The following is a 14,742-nucleotide window of genomic DNA, read 5'->3' as shown; positions in this document are numbered from 1 at the left end:
AGAGGGGAAGTGATTGGGGGGGAAAACAAAATTGAAGGCAGAATTAAACTCCTTGGAAAGGCACATATTAAGTAGTCAGTTTAGCTATTGTCAGATCATTGAGTCTTTCCAAGGTTATTAGATTAGATTACTTAGTGTGGAAACAGACCCTTTGGCCCAACAAGTCCACACCGCCCCACCGAAGCGCAACCCACCCAGCCCCATTCTCCTACATTTACCCCTTAACCTAACACTACGGGCAATTTAGCATTGCCAATCCACCTAACCTACACATTTTTGGATTGTGGGAGGAAACCAGAGCACCCGGAGGAAACCCACGCAAACACAGGGAGAATGTGCAAACTCCACACAGACAGTCGCCTGAGGTGGGAATTGAACCCTGGTCTCTGGCGCTGTGAGGCAGCAGTGCTAACCACTGTGCTGCCCACAATTGTATGAAGGTAATGCAATAGTCTAATGGACTGCAGGTTTTTGACTAGATGTTATAACAGACCAGAGCAATTTGGACCAAAATTGACTTAGCTGATTGTGATGGAAGCTGAAGTCCAATGCAATGCCAGAGAGTTCTTTACTTCTTGTAATGTAATTATCTAGAAACATTAGGGTTTTTATCAGTAAGTTCATAGATGAAACAAAAATTGATGGTGTGATAAATAGCAGGTGTGTGTCAGTGAGGCTGGTCAGATAAAAACACTATGAAACAGAACATGAGCTCAAAGCAGAACAAACCTGGGGCTGAAATGCCAGCAGTGCCTGATCAAGCTGGAGTCAGATACTGTAGCAGGTTGGTAAATGATTTGAAGGAGAATATAGATGACAAACAAAAGTGGGCCCAGTAACTATCCCTGTGGAACACCACTAGTCTCAGAACTCCAGTTAAAAGAAACCTTCCAATGGCTGAAGGAACATCTTCCATTCCTGTCAATTTACTGTGCCATTTGACAATACCTTAAATGGTCTACCCTATTTTAGTCATTACTATAATAAAGAAAAAAAAATCAAAGGAACCGTTCATTGAGTTTTATATTCAGATTATAACAAAAGCCAGTATTCATTTGGGTTCTTTGCCACCTTCAGTGACTTAACATTCATAATTCACCCTCTCTACATAACACAACACCCAATAATCCTTTCAGCACAGGTCTTTTATTTAAAAGAGCACTCTCCCTCACACTCTGTCTTATCCACTCAGGGCATTTCAATACCAGCGTCAGCCATGCACAGTAAATATTAAAGTTTTCAATAAGAACAAAAATTTGTTGCTTATAGAGCAGGAATGTATTCGGAAACATCACTAGACAGTCCACTCGGTATTTTTTGCACTGCATTAAGTTGGAGAATGATTACATTTAGCTAGTTTAAAAAAAACATTTAGCTAGTAGCTATGATACAACGGAGTCCTTCAAAATTAATAAAGGAATGGGGCCCACTTTAGACAATAATAGGGTCATTCAAAAACCCAAACAGACCATTCGCAATAAAAAGTAAAGTTTAATTACAAGTTAAACAAAAAAGGAAACAGTTTTGACTTCTAATTGCTGTCATACTGCCAGTGGAATTCTTTACACAGCTTTAATTCTAAACAGCAACAAGGGAAAACTCACATGATGAAGTAATAAATATGCTGGAGACCCTGCTCAAAATACTAAAGAAAACTGGTTTCATGAAGCAAGCATTAAGCTCAAAATTAACACTCTTACAAAATGTTTATGCATTGTTATCTTAACACTATATTTCAAAAGTACCACAGGCTAGTGATTAATAAGTTGTGCAGGCTTAAGATTTTCTATTGAGCTGCACACGTTTCCCCATTGGATCACTTCTCTTCACACCACTGATTTTCCTTTCGTACCTGGAAAGTAAAATTACATACAATTAGCACACCGGAAAGAAAAAAAAAATGCATCTTTTTCTGCTTCCTTCACCTCAATTCTGCAGCCTACGTCATGCTTTTTAACAATTTTGCTGTCTGAAAGCAGCATTCAGAAACTAACTCATGCATTTTTTAAAAAAAGGGTAAGGCTTGTTAAGCGCACAATGCACTTAGCTAATCTATGCTGTTTCCATAGAGACTGTTGTTTCAGGCACACAAACAAAAAAGGTAACTTGACCATCTTTAGAACCTTCTTGCCCACCTTAAATGTCAGTAGAAAATTTAACTCAGTGAGAAAAGAAAAACAACGTAAAAAGCAGAGCAGAGTCATGATGAGGACAATCATAACATTAAATATTATTAACAAAGCAATATCTGCTTTGCACTGAAAGGACAAAGTTATTAAGCCACATAATTCCAAAGAACAATTAAAAAAAAGAGCAACTGCACTAGTAGGTGGATCAAATGAGCACCTCGGGCAATTTGTCAAATTGAGCTTTCGTTATGCTGCTCTCAAGACCTCAAATCTCAACTTGATAAGACTACCTCCAACTGCCTAGGTGGAAACTTGCCCTGTGCCCAGATACCACATGGCTTAGAGTATTTGTCAAACAAAATATTATACTTTTATGATGCCATGCAAACAGGCCCAATGGTTAACAGGGCTGAGACACTAAATGAAGATCCTTTACGTGCCAGGTTATGCTGGAGAAGTTAAAACCACTATTAGCCGGTTGTGGCCACTTCTTCCTTCCTCCAGAGACAACACTAGTTACAATAAGACAGCAGAGAAATCATCTGCAGCTTTAAATCAATTTAGAATATTTCAAGATGTACCTGTGCCTCCTCTTCTTCAGTAAAATCATTTTTAATGTTGAATGTTTTGCGAATTTCTTCAGGGGTTTTTCCTTTAATCATGTTTGCCACTGTTTTGCAAGTTACATCAAGAAGACCCTTGATATCAAGGTAGTTTGCAGCCTGTTAAAGCAAGGAGAAAGCTCGTTTAAACAATAAGAACCTTTGCCCTGGATAATTTTATTTTTGTCAAGCTCTTGATAAGCCACATGCATCACACAAATGGACTTAAATCAGCATTTTTTAAAAAAGGTAGCCAATCGCCATTCCAAAACAACTAAACAAAATCCATTCACTCAACAGGTATTTTTCAGTGAACCTAGTTTGTCACCTCATAATATAATGCTGTGGTTACAAAAACTGTGGTACCAAAGACACTAAGCCATTGGCTACAGTGCTGGGCCTAACTTACCACAGAACAGGCTCTTTCAATGTTGAATATCAGGTTATTGTTCAAAACCAAAATTTGTGGTCCAACAATTAAAGTGGTACAAGATATATTTTAAAAGTAGTGCAGGTTTGGTTTCTTAAAAAAGGCGATTCTTTTATTTTGTAGAACAACAGTAAGCCATTCAGTCCTAGATAGCTTCCTCCTTCATCTCGCCTCACCAGCGGATGCTTTGTTGTTTTCTTCCCTCATTGATTCGTTGATTTGTTGGAGGGAGATCCCATCCAATTTAGTTAAGCTTTTTGAAACTGTAACTAAAGATTATGATGAAGGTTGCAGTTGATGTGGTTTACATGGCCTTAAGTAAGGCCTTTGACAAGGTCCCACATGAAAGGCTGGTCCAAAAGGTTAAGAATCCATGGTACCGAAGGCAAACTGGATCCAAAATTGGCTTACAAATAAGAGGCAAAAGGTTGATGTTGCGAACTGCTTTTGTGAATGGAATTTTGTGACCAGCAGTGAAGAGGATGGTGTCAGGCTGAGTCTCTTATTGATCAGGTGATAAATTAGGCAGAGCAATAACAGATATATTCCTGAAAGATGTGAGATGATGCACTTTGTGGAGGATTGACACAATGAAGGGTAGGTCCATAGGGAGAATGTAGGAACAAGGTGCACAAGTCCACAGATCCGTGAAGGTGTGAACACAAGTAGATGGGATGGTGAAGGCAGCTTAGGGAATGCTTGCCTTCATTAAGTGGAGTACTGAATATACGTGCAGGGAAGTTTCAGAGCTTTAATTAAGCCACAGATGGAACACTGGGTTGGCAACCAGAACTGCACAAAAATCAGAAAAAAAACGTAATTGCGCTGGAGATGTTGCTAGCAAGTGGAAAATCTCAGTTATGTGGAAAGATTGGGTTTGTTTTCCCAGGAGCAGAGGAAGCCGAGGGGGGTGCTTCTGTGCGATATGATTCATCTCCCCAATAGTGCATCTCAAGTAATACCGTTGGATAGCAAGTTGCACAGTCTCCCCATTTCATCAAAAATCGAACTAGTATTTGTACAGCATTGCAATCACATTTCAGGTCACACAAAAGCTTCATAGACAAGGCAGATTGAAAGAAACTCAGTCACTTTAGCAATTGCAAACCTTACACAGAGAATGTGAAGCTTTGACACTAATCTACAAAGTGTTCAAAAACTGCCAACAAATACTGACCAGTATTAATTCGAAGAGAGTACCCTGGTCGACTTTCAGAAACTCCTGATCCCACACAGGTATGTCGTCGGTTCGTTTTTCTTTGTTTTCGTCATCCTCTGGTGGGGGAGGGTCATCTCGATGATGCGTACACCACTGGATTACCTAGTGCATAAACATAGCCTTCAAGCTGGTCACTTGTCCAGGTACCTGGGAATTTACTTCCACTATCAAAGCTTGCAAAGTGGAAATTTACCACTAAACAATCTAGGCTGGATCGAGTTTGTACTAGAGTGGATACAGTGTTCAAATGCAATCCCACAAAAGACAGATGAGAGTCCAGGTAGCACTGCAAGTGCTGTGAAGTAAACTTTGACTGAAATGTAGGACATACAACTGTCAATTTTGGCAAAGCAAGCTCTAAAACAGATGATCAGACCATATAATCTCGACCTTGACTTGAACACTCCTGGTCTTTAAAAAAAGTAAAAGGATTTTATTTCTTGAAACAGACAGGTGCTCATTTTAATGATCTTGCCAAAGTTGGCAGCTTGAACAGTGCAACAACCTCCTTCTGTGCTGCATACAAGATGTCCACCTAAATTACATAATCAAGTCTCTCGAATGGGACTTGAACCTACAGACCCCCTGATTCAGAGGCCGGTTTGCTCCCAGCTCAGCCAAAGCTTACATATATCCAATTGATTTTCATTGGGCTGAAAAAGTGAAATGGATGAAAGAGGATTGAAATAGCAGTAATGGAAAATGTCACGTCTCACTTTCAAACAAAATCATAACATTTTATTTCAGATTTCCAGCAGACACAAAGTGCTGGAGAAACTCAGCAGCTCAGAGTTCAGAACCATATAGAGTCACATCAGACTTGAAACGTTAACTAGGTCCACAGATGCTACTAGTTTCTCCAGTACTTTGTTTTCATTACCACTTTACCTTTTTCAGAATAGCAGCGTTCACATTTGGGAGTGGCACTGGATCATCATCACCTTCATCATCCATACCCAGATCTGTGTTTAAAAGAGAAAAATGACAAATTCAGGACATTTATTACACTTATGAGTCATAGAGATGTACAGCAAATAAGATAGGCACATTGTGACAGCCAATGCCAAATTTTACTACGTTTCACATAAGCCTGTTGTGATCAGTTTATGCCCGAAACGTCGATTCTCCTTCTCCTTTGATGCTGCCTGACCTGCTGCGCTTTTCCAGCAACACATTTTTAAGCTCACTCTCCCAGGCTAGGTCATTACACTTCAATATAATCACAGATTCCATCCCTTCCTCAAACAGCTGCTTTCAAGTTCCCCCGAAGTGCCAGATAACTTTCCACTTAAGTTACATAGGCACAGGCATAATGTGTAACCAGCAAAAGTAGACATTCCTGTCCAATTATGGCACAGTCCCACCCATCAAACACTTAACATTAATCCTGGCATTGCAATCATACCAAAGATTTTTAAATGTTCAAAATATTCCAGAAGGATCAAAACTTTGTGGAAACAAATACAACACTGTTGTTGCTTAAAGGGACATCACGTCAGTGTTTATAACCTGACTTTTGCCTATTACTCTTGGATCTTAAAAAGAACCTTACTGCAGAATTAGTCAGGTTGTTTCCAGCTTATTTACTGCACTATCATGTTATTAGCACTGGATCTCTGCCACATCTATCAATAGCTTCCTGCAACGGTACTGCAGCTGGCTAATCCTTGCCGCATTCAATATTGTGTTAGCAGCAGGGAGCACACTCTATCATAACAGAACATAAAAGAAAAGCAAGTGTCCTAACAAAAACAGAAAGCAAATATAAATATATCGCAACCCTGACTACGGTAGTACTTTTGCTTTTAGATGTAAAATTTTCTAAAATTCACTGCTGGTAAAACTGTATTGTTAAACTGTCAAAAAAAAAATCTAATTTATAGCCTTTTCTGATATACTGGTTGAGACAGGACAAAAACATCACAGCTAAACAAAGCAAGAAAAACATTCACATCAGCTTTGTTGATACGTTTGAAGGATAGGGAGAATCGACAATCAAAATTAGCAGAACGTAAAATAGGCAATGGAGGTAACAGCAATTGGTGATCAGACTTGAAGTCTCTTAAAAGACAATACTGGGAGTTTGGAATCCACTCAAAAGCTTATTTTATAACCCTGACATTGAATCATTCCTTATCCCAGTCTCTAATCTTTCCAATAATAACACAAGTGCATAAATTGCAATTAAAAATATTGTCATCACATCAAGTGAACGTGAACAGTTAATCCTTCATTTGGGTCAGTAACACACTGAGCCAGCACAGACACCTGAATATCCAACTGAGATTTTCACACAAATGCCTGTATTATTAAATTCCATTCCCTACAGTATGGGAACAGGCCTTTCAGCCCAACCAGTCCACACCGACCTCCGAAGAATAACCCACCCAGACCCATTTCCCTCTAACTAATGCACCTAACACTATGGGCAATTTACCATGGCCAATTCACCTGACCTGCACATTTTTGGACTGTGGGAGGAAACCAGAGCACCCGGAGGAAACCCACGCAGACAGTCACCCAAGACTGGAATCGAACCAAGGACCCTGGTGCTGTGAGGCAGCAGTGCTAACCACTGAGCCACTGTGCCGTCTTAGGGACAGAACAGTACAAGCTAAGCACTGAATCAACCTGCCGGAAAGCAGAATCATGTGAAAAACATTACTGTTGTCTCAGAGCCCCTACTGGCTATACCTTCCAACATGGTTTTGATTGTGATAGACTGCTTTGCTATTTCCACATCAACCTCGAAGATCTCACCATCTGAGCTTTGTAGCTTAATGGCAGGCATTTTCTGGAAGTGAGGAGGAAAATCATGTTAACACATTTTGCAACGTTACAGAAATCATGTCTCACTTCAATCATGCCCATCCCTCAAACTCCCAACAAGTTCAAATCTCCTCACACAATCACATGATCAGTCATTCATTTTCCCATACCTTTAAAATTACCTATCCAAACATCTAGGAGCATTTTCACTTGTTTCTGCATCACCTGCTCAGTTACTATTGATTCTATCATTACAGCCACAATCTCACTAATTCTACTTCACCATTATTTTGTCATGTCCTTCACCTCCTTACGTCCCTTATTAAATAGTCCCAAGACACTTAGATATAACAAAAAAGGGTAACTTAGGGTATTTGGCAGCATTTAAAGTAGTTCCAGACAGAAATCCTTGATTAGATATGCTCACATGTTAAAGTAACTGCAGGTAACCACATCAGCTGGACTCAATGGATGTAACCAGGCCCAGGGGGTGTGACATCCAAAGAGAACCTAAGAGAACTACCGAAAAATCAGGACAAAGTATCTTCTTCCATTTTTAACAAGATGTAAGAACTACTTCCAGTTGGGGTCAGAATCTTAGGAACATGTTTCACATGGGCAAAACAGGGTTCTGATACCAAAGTAATGGGCATCATTTAAAAATGCCATTAGCAGGAGATGAGAAAGATAATGTTTTTCCTCCAGATAAATGTGTCTTTTGGTACCCTCTTCCTGATGAAGGGCCTCAGATTATTTTTAAGGCACAGGTTGAGAGATCCTGGATAAAGAGGGCGGTGGAGCTGGGGGCAAAGGAAATGGCGAGGTGAAGGGGGGGGGGCAAGACGCAGAATGACTAGTACCACCTTACTGAAGAGTCAAGCGAAGGCCTGCTGATTCGCTCTGGAGCTGATCGAGGGAACAGAGACGGTCAGGTCAGCGGACAGAGACAAGAGTGAGAATGCACCTGCTGCCCCGGGTGACGGCGGATGGAACCTGGTGCCGGCCGTCTCCAGGGTTACCGCTACCATGGCGACAGCCACCACCCCATCCCATTGTGACGTATCCTCAGCGCGCCCCCCCAACCCAACCGACCAATGGTGGACGTGGTCAGCAACGCGGCCCCGACCGTCGCCGTACCTGCTGCGCGCGACCAGTCGTCCCACACTGACTGTGGCTTCACCTTCTGCCCGCTCGGACTCTGAGTGACCCAGTGACCCGCCGATATTTATACCTCACCCCTCCCCCCACCACCGTCACCGCGCTGAGCTCACAGGCCCCTGCAGCTCAATGCCAAGGACCCCGCCCCCCCCCCGGAAAATACACACACACACACAACCAAATCTGCGCTTCACTTATTGACGAGCATTTACTGCCCGACTCAGCTGCGAATGTATTCGTATTTTTTTGGAAATAAAGGGCGATTATCGTCGGGCCCGACGTTCAAATCAGGCGATCGCCGCAGACGACTCACATGGTGAGGGTGCATCCGGACGGAGCACGCCAACCCACCCGCCCCCTTTTGTTTTTAAACATACAGACACGCAGATAGAAAGCGCCACGGCTGGATGACTTACTTTTTGATTTCAGGGGACAGATGAGGCTCCCGTGAGCAGTGTCTTTTCCGCGGCGGGAAGGTGACTCACCGACGCACCGCAGGAACCCCCCGAAGCGTCGCTGTGGCTGTCACGTGACAGGCGGGGCGCGCTGGGTATTGTAGTTCACTCGTGCACCCCCTGGGACTACAGTTCCCGTGATGCTCCTTCTCCATTGTTCTAATCTCCGCCCCCCCCCCAGCCCCCAAGGGAATATGATACAAATTGTTTCTTTCTCCACAGAGATTGATGGACCTGCTGATCATTTCCAGCGATTTCTCTATTTGTGTGCATATCAGAAAGAAAGGTACCCTTGCCCCAGATACTTGATCCTTCAATGTTTGTAGACTTTCCGGTATTTATAAATCAAATATAGTTTCTCAACATTAATCCTCAAGAGAGTAGGAAATAAAGTTGACAATGGCTAGACAATACTAGGTTGAGTTGCAGTTCGCATTCTGATTAAGGACTGACTTTTACAATATAATATGGTGATTGATTTTGATAGGAAGACAGTCAAGAGAGTAAATGGCAAAAATTTAAAGATATTACAGTAGCACAAGGATCTTACTCTAAATGGCAACAAATCTCTTAGGACAGGTTGGGAGAGTGGTAAGTAAAGTGTGCAGTATCCTCAACTTTAATAACAGGGACATCAAAAGGTAAACAAATACTAAACCCGGTATTAAACACTGGCTTGGTCCTCACTGCAGTATTGCTATGCAGTTCTGTATATTACAAATTGAAAAATTGGGCGTATTTTCTGGGAGAATAGGAGTCAAGACGAGGCTTGCAAAAAGTACTGAAAATCAGAATATATAGAGAGAGAAAAACTGTTCCCGTTGATGGAAAGATCGAGATTTGATGCGGGGTGGTCGCATTGGTGATTGATAAAAGAAGCAACGGAGACGAGGAAAGAAATCATGCTGTCGGGGGTTACGATGCACTCTGAAAATGTGGGGCGGGTGGATTCAATCAAAACTTTCAAAGCGTAATTACACAAATATATGAAAGGATCAAATGTGCAGAGCTACAATGGAGTGGCAGGGGAGTGGCACTGAGGGAACTGCTCCTTCAGAGATCCAGCACTGAAATGCCCTCATTTCTGTGATCTAGAAATAGAAAGTTCTGGAACAGTCCAGCAGATCTTTCAGCATCTGTGGAGAATGAAAAAATCTATACATCTCCTTCATGACTTCAGGATATCCAAAGCACTTTACAGCCAATAACTGATTTTTGAACTGAAATCAGTTAATGTAGGAAAAACAGCTACTCAGATGACCACAGCAAGGTCCTGCAGAGGGGCAATGGTCCAAATGAACTGATAATTTTTCTGATGTTAATTCGGGGATAAATATTAGCTGAAACATCAGAGAGGATCTCTTACTACTTTCTGAAGTTCTGCCATGGGATCTTTTACACACGCCTGATAGCCTGTGTTTAATATCTCAGCCGAAAGCATCTTGTACAACACTGCCTTGATACTGCTACAATACAGGATTGTTGGTCAATGTGGTCTCTGGTGTGTGACTCGATTCAACAATAGTGTCATTCAGATACGAGTGCTTCAAACGACCCCGACAGCAAAGCATCTATTTGTTACCAGAATCGGCTAAATAAAATTGACTTTATTCAGCTAATCAGGACAGAAGGCAACACTGATATTGAAGAGGATGATATAACATCACAGGAAAGGTTGAACAGAGGTCAGAGCGGCACTATCTTATTTAGCTGTCTCGTTGTGCAATGCTGACATTAATTACTACTTTGAAAGGGATAACTTGATTATATATTTTGGAACCCATCTTTACAGGGCACAGTTTAAAAAATAGCTCAGATGATAAAATATTTTATTCTGAATGAAAGCAACAGTGAAAATAAACACGTTGTTCATGTTATAGGCTTTGATTCTCCAACACTGAGGCTTCTGTACTCCAGGTGACATCACGCCAATCTCTCAGCCAGATACTTTCAGTTCCGATTCCCAATCTAGGATGCGAAAGTTCAAGACTCATCAGGTCACTAAATCAGCCTGTGAATCCTTTCAATGCTCCATATTTTCGTTCATGGGGAAAAAAGAACGTGAAGATATTAAAAAGAAACCCTACTCTCCAACTTACTGTAACATGTCATTTGAATACAGGGAGAGCCCAAGGATCATGAAGCAGAAATTCTTTATCATACTGACAGCAGGTCATGACAAGTAGAAAGGGGTATTAAGGATACACAAGAACCTATTTACAATGTATACGGAACGAACATATGGGTTATATTGAACTGAGGAATGCCGTTGTCTGTCCACTCTCTCTTCCTATCAGCCGTCCCTCCACCCCAGACATTTGCTTTTTCAGCGAGATTCTGTTCAACTGCTGCCCTCCTTCACCATTACTGCCTCCTGCTGGAGAACGTGTACACAACATTCACTTGCTTCAGGAAGATCCTGCATTTATCTAAAGTATCATTCACATCTTTGAGTCATCAAAAAGATGTTCACTACTTCATGGATTTTGTATTGAATTATAACCAAATAGTGACGCCGACTGTGTATGGATGGTTAACAACAGCATTGATAAGGTAACATAATTTGTTTTCGATGGTGTTGGTTAATAGACAAATATTTCCTCAGAATGATGGAAATTCCAATAATACAATGCTCCCTGGATATTCCACTAAGGTGTTAGTCTAGATTATACCTTCAAATCCTGGTTTGAGGTTGACCTTCTTCCTCACAGCTAAAGTGACACTCAAAATGCACAAGCCAGCAACAATATCTTTATTTTCATACACCTAAAAATAAAGTATGAAGTGCAATGAGACATGAAAATCTTCCTTGTATTATCAGTCGAGAAGTGGTAGAATACATGAAAACAATTCAATTAGTGTTTTCATTGGAACAGAGATGCAGCTATCACAAGGTGGCAGTCTTTAGTTGGCAAAACTTTTGTCAAAACAGTAATAGAAAGACTTGCATTTTTATAGGGTGCTTTCATAGTTTTCCCAATCACCAGACCTGAAAAAGCACTTTAAATCTGTTTTTTAAAGTGTAATCCCTATTGTAGTGTAGGAAATGCATCAGGCAAGTTGCATACAGCAAATTCTCAGATAATCTGTTGTTGATTGAGGGGTATCTAGGAAACTGGGGACAAATCCCCTTTCACATCCACTTAAACAGGCTGGTACAGTATGTTGGCCTTCATAATGAGAGGAATAGAGTACAGGAACAAGGATGTCTTGCTGCAATTCTGCAGGGCCCTGGTGAGACCACACTTGGAGTATCGTGTGTAGTTTTGTTCTCTTTTTCATTCTCCTTATCTGAGGAAGGATTTTCTGGCTATGAAATGAGTGCAACAAAGGTTTAACAGGCTGATTCCTGACATGGCAGGACTAATATACGAAGAGAGATTGGGTCGGTTTTGACTGTATTCACCGCTGTTTAGAAGAATGAAGGGTTATGGGGACCTCATATATACCTTTAAGACTCTAAGAGAACTAGACAGGGTAAACCAGGAAGATGTTCCAAATGACTGGGGAGTCCAAAACCTGGGGTCACAGATTACAGGGTAGGCCATTTAGTACTGAGACGAAGGGAAATTTCTTCAGCCAGAGAGTGGTGAACCTAATTCTCTGCCATAGAAAGCAGCTGAGGGTAAAACACTGAATGTTTTCAAGGAGGAGTTAGATACATTTCTTAGGGCTAAAGGGCTCAAGGGGTGTGTGGCGGGGAGGGGGGAAGCATAAATTGGGTTCTGAGATGGATGAGCAGCCTTGAAAAATAAATAAACAGACTGAATGGCAGAGTAAACTTTTAAAGGGCCTACTCCTGTTCCATTTCCTATATTTATGTTTCTGTGTGTTTGACAGCATTTAATTAGTGAATGGCAGAGTGAGGCAGGCAGCTGAGAGTTAAGAGAGAAATGTTAGACTCAGTCCTTGACATGTACATTCACTGCACGGTAACAGTGTATTAATCTCTTGGTGCTGAGCTATATGGCAAGATCTGTGAAGTTTATCTCCCACAGCAGAACCCCTGGCAGTGATCTTTTTCAGATTCTGAAAGAGTTTGGTAGGATACGCACAAAGATGTTGCTTTGACTTGTAAGAAAATCCAAGACACGACCGCGAGGTACATGTCAATCATAAACCCAGCAAGGGATTCAGGTGAAACTGCTTTTCAAGAAATTGGTGGAAATATGGAATTTGCCACCCCAGGGAGTTATTGAGGCAAATCGCATAGTTGTATCTAAGGAGAAGGTACATGAGGAAGAAAGAAATAGAAGCTCTACTGATAGGGTTAGATGAAATAGAGGGGGGAGGAGGTTCATGTGGAGCCTGAATACCAGCATGAACCTGATGGGCCAAATAGCCTATTTCTGTGCTGCAACTGAATGGGGTCTTCTTAGCCCCTTGGAGATGGCTTTGGAAGTGAATTATCCAAGAAAGTATCAAAACAGCTTTTGGGATGGCTCCTCAGTGCTGTCCGTTTCTGGAATGTTTCCCAGGAGCAACTGCCACTCAGGAGAAAAGTTTCAACTCAACCTCGAGACCCCTTTAAGGTATAAAGTGAATGTGGCTGTACACAGTCAGCCTCATTTGAAGTGATTCCCTCCTCCCAAACTGGGAGCTTACTGCTGGAGCAGAAAACATTTTCCTTCCACCCATCTGGATCAGTCTGCTCTCTCATCGCTAAACAGAAGAGATCTGCCAGGAATACAATTGAAACTTTGGCTTTACCTTCACAATAAAGCAGAATATTTGTGATATTGAAATGCAACCAGCGGAAGGCAGAGCTTAAGATCTTGGAACTGTGCTTCTTTCAGTCTAGCATACTGCATCGCAGATGAGGAAGGGGGTTGGGAGATTTTGAAGCTTGAGAACTCTATGTCATAGAGTCATGGAGTCATAGAGATGTACAGCATGGAAACAGACCCTTCGGCCCAACCCGTCCATGCCGACTAGATATCCCAACCCAATTTAGTCCCACCTGCCAGCACCCGGCCCATATCCCTCCAAACCCTTCCTATTCATATACCTATCCAAATGCCTCTTAAATGTTGCAATTGTACCAGCCTCCACCACTTCCTGTGGCAACTCATTCCATATACGTTCCACACCCTCTGTGTGAAAAAGTTGCCCCTTAGGTCTCTTTTATATCTTTCCCCTCTCACATTAAAACATATGCCCTCCAGTTCTGAACACCCCCACCCCAGGGATAGCACCATTTCCCCATCAGATAGCCACTGTTTTATCACTGCTGTGTAAAACATTAAGCAACAGGCAGGCTGTTCAATTCCAATAATACAGTACTGGCTTGCCATGGAAGGATACATTTGACAGACAGACAACTCTGCTGACAGCATCTGAAAACAAAATCACGATTTGTTACATACAATACATCCAGCCCTGTACTAAATGAGGCGTCAGCTGTATCTCAGTGGGTAACATTGTGCCTCTGAGTTAGAAGGCTGTAACTTTGAGTCCCACTCCAGGCACTGAGTATAACAAGATGGGCTGACACTCCATTGTGCTGTTGAGGGAGTGCTGTACTGTAAGAGATGCCATCTTTTGGATGAGACAGGAGGGACATTTGGTGCATTTGAAAAGAGCTATCCAATTTGGCTCTTAAATTTAATTTTTTTAAAAAAAATCTTGACTGGCAGGTTAATCCAATATTGCTGCCATGAAACCATCATTGATAGTCATAAAAAGAACCATCTGGTTCGGTAATGAGCCCCTCAGGAATTGGAAAATGAGTGAGTACTGTTGATCAAATGAAGATATTCGCAAAGTGAAACTGTCACTGGAGTAACAATGCTTTGGGGGCACATAGATTCAAATAACAGATGATGGAATTTAAATCGAACAATTTGATGGGCCGATCTCAGGTTAATCTCAGGATGGTGACCACAAAAATTATTATTAATTGTTGTAAAAACCCATCTGGCTCATTTATGCTCTTTCAGGAAGGAATTCAGTTATCCTTACCTGGTCTGGCCTACATGTG

At 41.6% G+C, this 14,742-nt stretch overlaps 1 protein-coding gene across 3 annotated transcripts; it reads right to left on the bottom strand.

The window, feature by feature from the left end:
• Positions 1–1,471: 1,471 nt before the first annotated feature.
• Positions 1,472–8,865, bottom strand: LOC122539462 (S-phase kinase-associated protein 1-like). 3 transcript variants are annotated; one of them, XM_043674324.1, is made up of 6 exons: positions 8,724–8,865; positions 7,075–7,174; positions 5,269–5,342; positions 4,339–4,482; positions 2,711–2,851; positions 1,472–1,852 (listed from the first exon to the last, which is right to left on the bottom strand). In XM_043674324.1, the coding sequence occupies exons 2-6, from the start codon at positions 7,169–7,171 to the stop codon at positions 1,817–1,819; spliced, it is 492 nt and encodes a 163-aa protein (XP_043530259.1). In that variant the 5' UTR covers positions 7,172–7,174; positions 8,724–8,865; the 3' UTR covers positions 1,472–1,816. The 3 variants fall into 3 exon arrangements, with proteins under 3 accessions (XP_043530259.1, XP_043530258.1, XP_043530260.1); XM_043674323.1 differs by lacking the exon at positions 8,724–8,865 and adding an exon at positions 8,287–8,390; XM_043674325.1 differs by lacking the exon at positions 8,724–8,865 and adding an exon at positions 8,013–8,093.
• Between the last annotated feature and the right edge of the window lie 5,877 nt (positions 8,866–14,742).

The sequence above is a fragment of the Chiloscyllium plagiosum genome, chromosome 32 (genome assembly GCF_004010195.1).
Source record: "Chiloscyllium plagiosum isolate BGI_BamShark_2017 chromosome 32, ASM401019v2, whole genome shotgun sequence".
NCBI lineage: Eukaryota > Metazoa > Chordata > Chondrichthyes > Orectolobiformes > Hemiscylliidae > Chiloscyllium > Chiloscyllium plagiosum.
Note: the sequence above shows the minus strand (reverse complement) of the source record. Positions and strands in the feature narration are given on the sequence as shown.